At 40.9% G+C, this 14,593-nt stretch overlaps 1 protein-coding gene across 1 annotated transcript in view; it reads left to right on the top strand.

Annotated features, from left to right (window-relative positions):
* Positions 1 to 465: 465 nt before the first annotated feature.
* The window catches only part of pipox (pipecolic acid oxidase), a 36,411-nt gene continuing 22,283 nt past the window's right edge, over positions 466 to 14,593 (top strand). Inside the window, exons 1-3 of the mRNA XM_030067184.1 lie at positions 466 to 713; positions 7,517 to 7,665; positions 14,371 to 14,584. Of these exons, the coding sequence (XP_029923044.1) occupies positions 603 to 713; positions 7,517 to 7,665; positions 14,371 to 14,584 (474 nt within the window). The 5' untranslated portion in view covers positions 466 to 602. The remainder of the gene's footprint in view (positions 714 to 7,516; positions 7,666 to 14,370; positions 14,585 to 14,593) is intronic.

The following is a 14,593-nucleotide window of genomic DNA, read 5'->3' as shown; positions in this document are numbered from 1 at the left end:
TTCAGTTTTATGACATTGTCTTCTTTGTGTCAAGTATTGATTTCACTTTATGCATGAAATTTAACCATTTGGTCAAACAGTGTTTTAGCACTGAGAGTGAAGAGCATTTAGAGGTTTGGAAAAGCCGACTCTGGGCTGAAAAGTGCTTCTAACCAATTGTGAAAAACTATAATAGATATTTATGCTGCAACCTGCACTGAAATTAAAAACCTAAAAATCTTTGTGATATCAGTTGAAGACAAATAGATAAATTCGAAAGCTGTTTTAACATGAACCTTTACTGTGATATTATATTGTGTTGTGAACAGTTTTCACTCCTTTGGGTATTTTATTGCATTTTATCGCTGACCACCAGATGTTTTTTTTTTTTTTTTCCTGCAGGATGGACACTCCAGTGCTCCGTACTCTTGGCCCTATTAGCCATTCCATGCAGGCCTGTTATCGAGGGTGCGGAGGAGTGACCTCTGCACTGTGTAGGCTATTCATGGTTACATAACCGTAACAGGTGCACTTTGGTCCGCTGAGAAAGTGGGAGTATCAGTATCAGCATTTGGAAGAGGTCAAATGAATCTGCATGTTCTGCTACACTGAGAAAACCCAGAATGTCGAGGCAAATGGAGTACGACTGCATAGTGATCGGAGCCGGAGTCCAGGGCTCTTTCACGGCGTATCAACTTGCAAAAAAGAAGAAGGCGACTCTTCTGCTGGAGCAGGTATGTCACACAGAAATCTCTCAGCTGGCGCACAGGACTTTGCGGCAACGACCTGCAGCTCTCCTGCAATGTAAACTTCAGTGTTTGAACTATTTCTCACTGCAGCCTCTCCGCCCTGACCGCTGGACTGCAGCACATGTTTTCCTTGTAGGACTGTTTTGTTCTTTTAACATTCTCCTGTGTTTGCATAGTGAGAATAAAACCCTATACTGGTAGGCCAGCCCATCTATGTTTTTTATTAATGAATATCCAGAATAAACATTCACAGTGACAGTCTTTTGTTAAACGTGATAATGGAATTGTGCATAAAAAATGTCCATTTGGATGACAGAAGAAAAAGCCTCATAAGTGAGAGGTATTACAGTAAGAGCGCTGCACAGTTTTACTCAGACGTGCTGTTTTGTGAGAATTTTAAAAGTAAATCAAGTGATATTAATATTAATACATATGTATAGCTCATGTAAAAGATACTCAGGGTTACCAAGTTATTAATCCTTTGAGATCTGTGGAAACAGTGGGCAGGCTTCTGTTTTCTAAGTTTTTCGAATTTTTTAACAGAATTTCTGATCATTTTGGTCATTTTCTGTTTTTTAAACACATTTTTGGGAATTGTGTAATTTGGTACTTATGGTTTGGTTAATTGTCTTTCTGTAGTCTTTCTCTTTCATTTTTGGGGGTTAATATTGCATTGTTGTTGTTTTTTTAAGAAATGTATTTGCTCAGATTTCAAAGGATTTAAGAAAAAGCTGCTCCACATAAGCTTTAAGAAAAAGCAGGAAAATTGATTTGAAGATGATGCAAGTCCAAATATGTGAAGTGAATAAACAAATATGTGATGTGAAAGAGTCCACACACACACTGCTGAGAATTAGAAAGAGACCTTTTCCCCCACAGCTCCAAACATCAAGCGCTGCCAACATTACATAACAAACTCATGTAAAACACTCAGATCACATATTGAGAGCTGCAGCTATCGTTCCATTAACCTGAGGATTATTTTGTTGATTAATCAGTGGGTTGTTTGGTCCATTAAATGTCAGAAAATGGTGAAAAATATTGATAACAGTTTCCCGCAGTCCAACATGACGTCCTTAAACTTGTTTTATATGTAATACTTACTTGTTTTGTAAATGTAGCTTACTTTCATAGAGGACCAAAGAAACCAGAAAACATCAAGGCAAAGCGTGAAATAGAGCCACTGGAGGAAAGTATGTCAATGTGATGTTGTGTGAAAAATGTGTGAAAAATAAACAGTATGCTACTGTATGAAAAAGCAGTAACATGATAATGAAGGAAGCGACAGAGTCAGTTTAACCCTCCTATTATGTTTGGGGTCAATTTGACCCCATTCAATGTTTAACATCTATAAATAAATGATTAACATAATTTTTTTTGCTTCATATTTAATGTAATGGTTACTCCCGGGTAAACATGAAATTTACATGATGATGTGTTTTCAATGTCCTGTACACACTTTGTACGCATCGGTTATAAATAACAAAAATCTGTACTTAGAAATAATATAAAGCCATTAAAACACCAAAAAGATATTTCTTTCCAATTTTAGGTCAATTAGTGACATTTTTTGGTGATTTGCATATAAGCCCTGGCTGAATCATTTCAGTATGCCTTCAGCTACATCTGTGCCAAATTTGGCGCTTGTAGATGAATTTTGCCATAAGGCCCCTAACTATAATAGAAATACTGGATGTACAAGTGAGGGTGGGGGGGAGTTATGTTTTATTTAACGGGCTATTTAGAAAGAAACATAAAGTACTTGATACATAAACTTTGGTAACAATTTTAATTATAAAAATTTTTATGGAGGTTTAAACTGCTGGGGCTCTAGTTAGCGCAGCGCAGGGTGGTGCAGTGAGGCGAACCCCCCGCAGAGCTAGTTTCAAGCAGCGCAACCCAAGGTGCGCTCAGTTTGGTAGTTTGGCAGATCGAGGTGCGCTGAGATGGGAGTGGCATTGCAGCAGGGGGAGGTGTCGACAGATTCAGCTTGGCGTAGTGATAGTTTCGTGCCAAAAGGCTTCGCCGAGGTGCGCCCAAAGCTCGCCATCTGAAACCAGGTCTACTTTCAGCGCAGGCAGAGCGCAGCCAGTGTAGTGGAAGTTTGGCTGACAGGCGGGCAGTGCGCACACGTCACCAAAACCTCACAGGCAGGTTTCCAGAATGTCAGGCACATTAACAATGCAATAAATACCCACAAAAAACACTATTCAATGCTACTATCTCAATCAACAGATAAATTTATCTCCATATCGACTGTCCCATCACATCTGATGTCAGATCAAAGGAGATTGGGAATTGGAACCATTTGGCATGCGTAATGGAAACCCAACCTGATCACCTGTCAGTCAAACAATGTGTCCAGTACGGTGATGTCTTTTTTCCAGTCATGGTGTCTGGCGCTGCTCGTGTTAACTACCCAGTTCTTCTTCCATATATATAAATATTCCACACAAATCGACAATGTAAAATGCATCAGTTCCTTGCCAGACACTGGGCGTTTAGAACAGCGAATGTAAAAGCTTTCATGAACCAGATTTTGTTTGAATCTCTAGTGTGTTGTTACATCAGTAAGTGATGGAGTCGAAAGTTAACATTCCAGCAGCCAAGACTGGCCTCATTCTCCTGAGTGTGTGTTGCTGCTGCTCTCTTCCTCCATGTCAATTGTGTAAACTTTCATTAGGCCTTCACGCAGCACATTTTGAAGGTAAGGACAGGGGCTCATTTGATTGGTTTAAAGTGAATCGGCTGTGTCAAACCCACTCCACGCCTGCTCTCCTGCCTTCTGCCGGTAGGAGGGACGGCAGAGTACTTGCGCCAGCGCACACGGCGTGCCAAACTTGCAAAATCCACCTGGCCACACCCAGTTGGCGAAGCACAGGTGCGCTGCGCCCCCACCTCACCCAGTCCGCAAAACTAGAGCCCCTGGAGTCAAACTGACCCCAAACATAAAAGATGTTAGTAAATTTGATCATAACATAGGATAGATGGATAGATTTACTTTATTGATCCCAAACTGGGAAATTATTAAAGAACCTGAACAGGAGGGTTAAAGAGGAAAGTGTTTTGGTGGAGGGGTCAAACACATGGACTTTCCTCTGAGAGTCCTGGTCTCAGATCCACAGCAAAGCAAAACCAGAGTTTACTTTTAGCATGTTAGCCAACATTGCTTGCTAAATTCATCTCTAGCGTCTTTGCTCATGTTTGCTAATGTTAGCTAACGTTGCTAGTATCGTGGAACCAGAGGATGATGGCAATACTTTTCTTTTAAAAGATTTATTTTGGTAGTCAACTTGTAAGTAAAGAATTAAACCATTTTCACAAACAAAGAGACTTGCTGAAATTCATGGCCCCAGGTACCAGAAGATCGAATGGGCATTTACAATTTTATACAAAAAAAAAGGGCTTTTCTTTACAGTGGAGATTTCTTGTTGGTTGGCGACAGAAAAAATTAAACCAAAGAATGATCTTGAGAGAAATTCAAACGAAAACAGTGGACAATAGTTGGGAAGTCAGGTAGAGGTAAAGTTTCCTAACCGTAACGCTACCATCACCTTTTAGCTTAGAGAGCTAACAAGCCAAGAGGCTAATGAGCTAATGATTTGCTAACAGGCTAATATTCACACATGCGCAAATAACGCGTTTACATTTTTACATTTTACATTTGGCAGACTCTTTTATCCAAAGTGGTACACATTTTTAAACACCAACAATTGTTACGCTGGGCCTGATAAACGCTGCATGTCATTTTAACTCCTGTAGGTGATGCAAAACGTGACACTGACACACTTTCAAGTCTATTTCAAGTCTTTGACATTACATTGGGTTGAATATTCACATTTGAGAAGTTGGAGTGAGAGAAATTGTAATTTTTTTCTCTTGTAGGCCCTCAAAACGATGAATCTATCATCAAAATAGTTGATTTAATAGTCAGCAGCTGATCTATTATTCAATTAATCGCTGCAGCTCGACACATATTTCTCAGTAAGACATCACCGATGTCAATCACGATCTATAAAACACCACCTGTTTTTGGTACCAGTTAGACAGGGCACTGAGGGTTGTGTCTGCATTTAGACTAGAGGAACTTGTCAAGCCTCTGGAAGCCGCAGTCATAAAAAGTCAGAGCATCTGTACATCAGCAGTGTTTGGTTCAATGCATGAGACGCCGGTGCAGCTGTTAAAGTAAACAGAAACTCATATTACACATATTTTATAGCAACAACGTCCACAAAAGCCATTCATGACGGGCTGTGACAGGCACAATGCAATAACTCACACAACAGTGGAAAAACAAGTTCTGCATTCTTGCCCAAAGGACAAAATGTGTTCAGATAATAAATCCATTTACATTCTTCTCTCAATAATATATTGCCTTCCCTCAAGGCCTTAGAGGTCTACCTCAAGTTTTTGATAACCAAAAAGAAAAGGTCTGAGGAGGCGCGCCCGTACTATGCAAAATGAATGACTTCTCATCTATCACACACAGAATAACAGAAGAAGGTTTCTACTCCTTTGTCCGTGCAAGAGCATGTTCACTATTAATGGAACCACAACTGACCAATGTACAAGCAGATGGTTTTATATTGCAATATATTTTATACTGGATGTGATTTAAAATGTTGTTAAAGTGATAGTACATGCAGTTTGAAAAATTTGATATTAGGCTATTTTCCTCCCCACCCGATGCTGTGCAGCTGTTTCTCTTTGTTACTGGATACTGGCTGGATGCTCCAAATGCTAACTGTTAGCCTCCTGCCATTAAGATTGACTTCCGCCCAGCTAACATTCTTAAAAATAACCACTTAAATCCACCTCAAAGAGGGTTTAACATCATTTTACGTTTTAAGTGTCACATTCGGAAACTAAAATGCACATAAATAATACCGAGTGTACACAGATGATAGTTTTGCTCAAATTACTGTTTATAGCTGTATTTTATCTGTTGTAAACATCCAGAAAGATCTGGTAAGTTCTGTGCCTTCTGTATCACTCCGCACCAGAGGAGCAGCAGCCACAACAGAGACGGAAGTAGATCACTTTGTAATAATTTGTTTTCTTCATTAAAAGTGCTGTGTTTGGCTAGTAAAGTTGAGTTGAGTACTTTTATTGTCAGAATCTCCTCTGAAATTTTTCTTGCGTCCAAGACACTTGTTCTTCGTGGCAAAACAACAAATACCAAATAATATACACACATACATATAACATAAGACATCCATCAGACATAATAATGTGCTATAGGCGCAAATGCCTCAAAGTGGCTGCAGTGCCTCCATATCCTTACACAACAATAATAGTAACAATAATTCAGTGCCCTGACTGGCCCAACTGATTCAACATTTTAACCAACTGAGGAATAAAGGAGTTCCTCAGTCTATTTAATCTGGATATAGGGACTCTATATCTCCTGTTGGATGGCAGAAACTGGTATTCTTCAAAAAGTACATGTGTTGGGTCAGACAAAATGTTGTCTGCTAGGGATAGCATTCGTCTACTATATGCAGCTCTAAAAATTGGCTCCAGTGTTTGGCCTACGATCTTTGAGCAGATGCTTAGCAGTCTTCCCATTCAAGCTTTAAGTTGCACTGAGAGACAACTATACCATGCACTGACTCCATACTGCATAACACTGAGAACAATGGATTGAAAGAACAACAACAGAATAGGCTTACTAGTGCCAAAAGACCTTAGTCTCATAAGAAAGTAAATACGTTGCTGTATTTTGCTACAGATATAATCAATGTGTGCGCTCCATGACAGAGCAGCGTCTACATAGATGCCTAAATATTTGTAGGAAAAAACTTGTTCAATATTTGTGTTATTGATAGTGACAGGTGTAGGATATGAGTTCTCTGGAAGACCAAAGATGACTTCTTTTGTCTTAAGTTATGGCTAGCTTCTTCTTTTCCTCCGCTCCGCTCTATCACACACGTTTCATGTAGCTTTCAGGCTCCTGCCAGCCACTGTAGGAACTGAGGACCAGCATGGAGAGTTGCGACCGCACAAGAAAATAGTTCTGCAGTTGATTTTTGTTGTTGTTGTTGAAAAAAGTCAACATTTTATACGTCATTTTGGGCTGTAAAAGTTCTGATACACATCATCAAACTAAAATTTCGTTTATTTAACAATGTGATTAATGAGGATTAATGAGAGTATAATAGCTGGTGGGAAGTCCTCCTCAATGGCAGGAGACTAAGGGCCCTATCTTGTGCCACCCGCTACCCGCTGCCACTACCCGCTACCCGCAAATTGCGGATTTAGGAACTTCCGCTATCCCCAAACGGTATCTTGTGCCCACGCTACCCGCTATCCATTATGCCGACTCCGTCATTTGCGCCTGGAGGTGTGTCCGTGGGCATGTTTCATGCGCTATCCCTAAAGTTGCTATCTTGCGCACACACTTTAGGGAAAGCGGATAGCGGGTGGTCCTGACCACCTGCAAAACACGCCTATGCATAATATAGCGGGTAGCGCAGGTGTTTTGCGGATAGCGGGAGGTGCACAAGATAGCAACTTTTACGGGGGAACGCCTCTTGCGCAACCCTAAATCCGCAAATAACGGGTTTAGGGAGTCTGGCGCACGATAGGGCCCTAACAGTTAGCATTTGGAATAACTCAGTAACAATGAGACGATTTTAGAGTATTTTTAGAGTATTTTAGTTTTTTGTGCTATCCTCCCATTTATTGTTCTTTATCCCGTGTTATTCCATTTGCAAATAAAATCAAAATTTCAAGTTTCAACCTGTTCAGCCAATGCAAACTTGTGCAATGTCCTCGTGTTGCTTCAGTTCCTCCTGCCTCACACCCGAGGGAGCTCCCATGGTCAAACCCGCATCATTCGCAAGGCCTATGAAGAGGACTTCTACACCCACATGATGGAGGAGTGCTATCAGCTGTGGGCTCAGCTGGAGAGAGAGGCCGGTGTCAAACTGTACAGGTAAGCAGTCAGCGGAAAGAGAGAGAGAGAGAGAGAGAGAGAGAGAGAGAGAGAGAGAGAGAGAGAGAGAGAAAAGCCATTAAATGGAACATAACAAAAGCTTTGCCAGAACAGTGAGATTTGTCACATTCAAGGTGCTACGAACGCACAGGAGCAGCAACTCAATCTATGGGAGCCATAAATGCATGACTTTCTCATTACCTCCGGCGTCAGTGAATCACCCCTCGACAGCTACCATGCCTTTGAATGTGGAACAGGGCTTTTTTCATCTTGGTAAACCCCTGATTTTAATTCAGAGAGCGGGAAGGTATTTGTGTGTGTATAAATATGACAGTGGCATCAAAGTGCACGCAACCTTCAAGCGGCACTTTAAGCTCCCTGGAAGTATTACCTCTGAACAGCCCTGTTTGTTGTCAGTAGCAGCTAGCTGAATAACAAATTGATTCATTATGCATGTCTGAGGCTAATAGATCATGATACCAAGCCCCACCCACATTATGTTCCCGAGCACACTGTGTGTCTCCCTCCTCCCCAGTGTACCCATCCACCGCTCATGACTGATGGGTCCACATTTGAAGGCCACCTGTGCCCTTGGGCCAGCAAAAAATGACTGCAGCACCATGAGAAATGTTGAGGCAAGGATTGTGTGAATCTTTTTGAGCAATGCCTCCCACTTCTGGTGTTTCTTTGGCTCGGGGATAGATGGAAGCCGCCAGAATGGGTTGGAGCAAAAGCTAAAATCTATCTACCACCCCCCTTTATTTTGTCCACATACATACCCATGTGTACACTCACGTACAAGGGTTGTACCAGATGATGTATCATATTTATGATCCCATATACACTCACATGCCTCTTCTTTGCTCTTTGTCACACACACGCACACACACACACACACACACACACACACACACACACACACACATCCACAGGGAGACATACTCATAAAATTCTCTGATGAATGGCTGAAGCCTTTAGCTAGTGTTGTCTATGCCTCATGGCTGCTGACAGATGTTGGAGCAGCCTTTAGAAAACACTGCTGGCAAAGGGCAAGTCAGCCATCCATCAGGCAGATTACTGAATTAGAGGCTTTGTTTCATAACCTCACACTGTGGGACTCAACATCTGACCGTGGGAGCTGTAGTGCCACACACAGTCTGTCCGGTCCAAATGCCTTTGATGGGTCCCGTTGCATACTAAGAGATCATTTACTGCCTCACTGACTAGAGGCCTGACAAGCCAAAGATTATTTAACTATCATCAGCTGTAGTCTAAATGAATTTAGCAACAGTTTTACCTTTTGAAACCAGGGCAAATTCACCAGATTTCTCCTAAGAACATGAGGGAAAAAGGTAGATGAGGAAATTCGCAAGAAAAGTAGTGCAGACAAGCATGGAAATAAACAAAGACAATCCGTCTAAAGGTGAAATAATACCGTGAATTTTTTCTTTGTGCATATAGTAGGCAACCAATCAGACCAATGTGTGTTGACTCGTAGTCTTAATCGGGGTTTAAGTTTAAATTGCAAGCAAATTATCATAAATATTTACAGAAAATTAGCCCAAAAAGCTAATAGGATTCAAAGAGTTAGGGATTTTAGGTCAGGTAAATATTGCTGCATATTGTTATTGTATTGAAATATGCAAGCACAACAAAGAAGATGTCATTGTTTGTGTGTCTTGTTGAGCGTCAGTGTGGAAAGAAAACGTTTCAAAAACAGCTGAGTGCAGATGGACAGTGAAAGACACAGATACACCCTTAGGATTTACTTGGCTTAGAGTGGACAAAGTCTTAAAACTAAGGGTTGTGTGACACTGACAATAATTGATGATATTTTGCATCCATCAAATTTATAAAAGGCTTGTATTGTACTAGCTCACTCTTGTTAATTGTATATTAGATGTTGTTGATGATATATAAACCCTCTGCGGTTTACTCTCCAGAGTTTGAGTAGTCAAAGTTGTGAGAAACAGTCTCTCTTGAACTGGCTCCAGATTCTCTGCAGTGGAACTGGTGACAGCGTTTGGTATTTCTTGCCATCTGTTGCCCTTCTTGTCGTGAGGCGCTCTTCTGCAGAAAGACTCTGCCAAACTTTTCTGAGTGTGTTTTTGTTTTGCCGGTACCTCAGCTGTTCTGTCCTGGTCGACCGCTGATTCCTCAAGCTTTTCGTATTCTTCATATTCTGTGCACTTGTTAATTCACAGACGGTGAAACAACTTAGTTGTGGAGCTGTCTTTAACAGCAACCGCTTTCCAACATAGTCTGCAGGTTGACGTCTTTTGAGCAACATCCATCATTTTCCAAGCCAAACCACCTCCGTGAGAGTGCGGATGACGCACAACTAGCAATGAAGTCTGATGAGGTTGATTCCCAGGCTGGTTGTGTTCGTGTTTGTTCACTCATTTTTAACATCAGCCTTGCAGGAACCTACACCAGCTTAGCTTGTTGTGATGCGTGAACGCTGCATGTGTCCTCAATGTGCAGTCGTCTGTCCTGCTTGGCTTGATCACATGCAGTGAATGTGTGTGGACTCTGAAGGCATGTTTTGATTGTTTTTTTTGCAAAACAAGTGCCATACTCAAATTTGTCTTTTCACACATCGTTAAAATAACAATTAAAATATTATTGTAGACGATAAATATCGCACACCCCTACTTAAAACTCATATCTGCATCCAAATAAATGTCTTTCATGTCCCAACATGTGGATGTACCCTTTGGCGCTCAGTAAGCTACAGAAAACCTTCAACAAATCACTGCCTCACTCATCTTACTGTCCTCCAGTCATAACAAATATTTCTCAAGATTTAAATCATTACATAGCGACACAAGGTTGAACTTTGCTTTTCCTGTATAGGGTGATTAACTTTATAGCTAAGTCAGACAACACAGAAGGGTAAAACCATCAAACAGAAAAATAAAGGAAAAATCATCCAGGTTATTAAATTGACCTATATCGTTAAGGCCACAAGAGAACAATTCCCTCAACATTGGCGGTGAAATTGCTGTTTTCCATATGCACCCTCTGCATCATTGCATCAACAACAACAGCATCTGCAAAAATGTAGGACAATCAATACCTTCTCATCTGTGTGAAGTTTGTTCCTCGTGTTTTCCAGTTTGCCGACCACCTGCTCTCGGCGGTCGGTCCACAAACAGGTTACATCACAGTTGCATCAAATTCAAACCAAGTCATTCCTGGTGGAGACAAAAGTATTCAATCCATCTCTTGTTTACAGTTAAAGCTGCATGCATGCATGTTCTGCTGTTCACTGTGATTATACGTTATATTTTGCTGACCAAAGCTAAATTGTCACCCGTCAGGTATTTCAATACTTTACTGAAACATAGCACTCAGCAACTTACATTTGAGCTGCATCAGATCTATACACTGTACTTTTTTTTGCAGGTCATGCTGATAATAAATATTGCATGCTCCTGCACACTATCATTCACAAATCTTTGAATGTCTTTATGTGTGGGGAGTATTTAGACCTTTTTCACAGCCATTCTCACATGAAATAGCAATTAAACTAATGATTAAAATAATGTTGATATTAATTCAGGCTCCTGTCCATTTAAGTGTAGCAGAGTCTCTCCAGTGAGCCAGCATGAACAATACCAGGACTCTGGCCATGTTAGACCTAAATGGAACAGAACCTTAATTAATGTCATTAGTAATGCCTGCGTTTACCAGCTGCTCATGACAAAATGGCTGCTGTGGAAAAAGGTCTATTGTCAACGATGTCCACGTGTCAGACCAGTGACTTCAAAACAACTGCAGGCAGCTGAACAGATCTGGAGATCAGGACGCTCAAGTCAGGCTGCATTGACTCTGCCTTCATTATTACCGATATTAGTGCATCAAATAGTCTGGCCAAAATTCAAAGTAATGCATAGACTTATTCAAAATAAGGCATGGACTGTGTTACTCTAACACTCAACTGCACAGAATCTCTTGCCTGTATGCAATAAGTGCATGGGTGCTGAGGCTACTCTCACCCGCCATCTCTGGACATCCAAAACACCAATGTACTCCAATGTTTTTAAGATTAATTTGACCCCAGACACCGGAAACTGCTTTATTCCACAACTGTGGAAAATTTAGATCATTGTGCCCGCACAGCTTTGGTGCATGGACTGACGGTTGCCAAGAGATGCATTTTGAAGCTGTGGACGTCTGACTCGGCCCCCCAGTTTGAGACCTGGTTAAAGGAATTAATGGGCATTCTGCATGAAGAAACACTGAGATACAAACGCTCTGCCAATCCTCAGAAGTTTTCAAAATGTGGAATCCAGTGTTACAGCATATCAAGGATAAACAGAAGTCTTCCTTCTTTGCACATCACAGCCTCATACCTGTTTTTAGATGAGTAGTGAAAATAGAAAAATATTAGAGAGTGTTGCCCTAATGTATGTGTCTTTGTTTCTCTTTTCTTTCTTTCCCTGGGAAGCAGGAAGGTTGTAGGGACAAGCCTTACTGTAAACAGTAATTACTAATTATTACTTATGTGCTTATTCATGTATTTATTAATTATCCCCTTTTTTCTAGTATTGCTCTTTTTGTGCCTGGTTTAAATGCCTTGTTTGCCATGTCATATGTGTAAAACCACTATAAATAACATGTTTGGAAAAATTGTCCGACCAAGACAACCCAGGTGGGGGCTGTGACTCCTTATAGACTGTTATACCCAATTAAAAATGAAAGGGGAGATCCAGACGAAGGGGAGGAACCAGGTTAAAAAGGGATAACAAGTCCATTTGAGACATGGGGAGTGCGATATTAGGAAGGTGGCAGTGGAGTGTAAGTCGTCTATACTCTCGCCCTTCAACCATAATAATTCTCTCACAGCGTTTAGGCTGCTGTCTCTGGGTAGAGGGCTGTTTTTTCTTCAGTGACACCACCACCTTTGTCAAGTTTAATGATTTATTCAAGGGTGCCTGGGAAGAGGTGCTATGTCATGCACAACCTTGATGTTGATGACCGTGAGCTGACATCGCCCAACTGTAACGAAGACAAACTAACCAGCAACTTAATTCAATGCAACGCTCAGTTTCATTCCATTCTCATCGAGGTTGGCTGGTTGTTAACAAGGATCAAATCAAATTAAACGGTGCTATTTGCATTGTTTTATCAGCAGTGAGTCATTACTACATTAATTCTGAAACATCAGTAAAATTGCCATAAACAAATCGCTGAGCAGACCGACAGCCTGTACGCTGCAATTTAGATTGTGTACTGCAGGGTTTGATTTGAGGGGAAATGTGCTGGACTGCCTGATGTCACAAAACACAAAGAATGATGTTTCGCAAATGGAGCTGAAGCTTAAAGTGTTTCTGCCAATGACAAATGGTGGAAGGAGTGAAAGGCCAATGAAAAAATCATCTCTGAGCTATTCAGTGAAGGAAAAACACACAATGGAGGAGGAGGAGAGACAGGAACTAATGGGTGTTGTGGGAAATATATTTTAAAAGGACGGTACACCCAGTTAAAAATGTGAATTTTCTTATTTAGTATGACTCTTGTGCTTTATCTCAACATTCATCATGATTTAAAAGTTTCTTTAAGTCAACGGGTCTCATTCACAAATTGCGAACAGCACAAATTTATGTGTAGCCTGTTTCAAGAGTAAAATTTCTGCATTTCAGTAGTCATCAATATTTTAGTAGCTCAATAATTTCATATAAGTAGCCTGCATATTACACCTGCTCAGGACTGTGCATACAGAAACATAATGCATTAACTTGAGGAAAAAAATCTCCCATTTTTTCCTGAATTAATGAGATAATTATTTTAGAATTCTGAGAAAATATTTTAAATGGAAACCAAAAAACAGAGCTGAAACATTTGAATTAATTGGCCTCTCTCTGTGTAGAAAAAAAACCTGCATTTGTTTGACTTATTTTGTAGTGATTTCCACCCAAAAAAAAATTAATGAGAGAATACATATTTTAGTTTGCCCTTCCTGTGAAAAAGGAGAAACAAATCCATCACTAATAAAACCACTGGCATTAGAGGGAGGCTACAAATTTATTGTTAAAACTGATACACAAAACTTATTTAATGTCACTGAGCCCACTGATCTCTGCCATCTGTGCCCAGCTGACACAGACGGCAGAGATCAGGGCTGTGGTTGACACCTCCTTACTCAAGTTCAGGTCAACCCCAAGACCAGGTAAGGGTTGGTTGAAACCAGTAGGCAATAAACATTGTTCATGTCTTTCCAAATGTAAAAAGGAGGCTCTTAAATTGATAGTTTGTGCTCTTATTTTGCTATTCTAGTTGCTACTCTATACAAGTGTACTAGATCCTTCAAGTTTGGCCCATCAACGCCTTCTCTGACGTGAGAACGAGTGCTTCTTCTCCACAACGTGAAGATGGGCATTGCACCAAGAGCCTGAACTATCACTTTAAGGTCCAACAGAGATTTGAGTCCATCTGTTGGAGCTCTTGGTATCTGAGGACTGTTATATACTGCTACCTGTGTTGGGGATAAAATGAGCAATGCACAACCAGGTGGAGAACCAAATGTTTGGAAACTCTGGATAGGAAAATGTTTAATCAATAAAATGGTGGTCCAGACCAAGACAAATAGGTGCCAGACTGAGAAAAGTCCAAGATATCATCGCAGATTAGACTCGAGAACTGTATTCAGGAGTGGGGATGTTCATGCCATTGCTACTGATCCATGATCTCTACTCCCAGACAAACAGGACTTCTGGTGATGGGACCGGAGAACAGTCAGGATTACCAGATGATGAAGAACACTCTGCAGAGGAACCAGGTTCCCACAGTGATCCTGAAACGGGATGAGTTCAGCAGCCACATCCCCAACGTCATCTTGTCTGATGGAGATGCAGCCTTTGTGGACACGACGGCTGGCGTGCTATATGCAGACCGTGCACTCCGAACTGTACAGGTGGAGATC

Source organism: Myripristis murdjan, chromosome 13 (genome assembly GCF_902150065.1).
Source record: "Myripristis murdjan chromosome 13, fMyrMur1.1, whole genome shotgun sequence".
Lineage (NCBI taxonomy): Eukaryota > Metazoa > Chordata > Actinopteri > Holocentriformes > Holocentridae > Myripristis > Myripristis murdjan.
The sequence above is the reverse complement of the archived record's forward strand: the minus strand, read 5'-3'. Positions and strand labels throughout refer to the sequence as shown.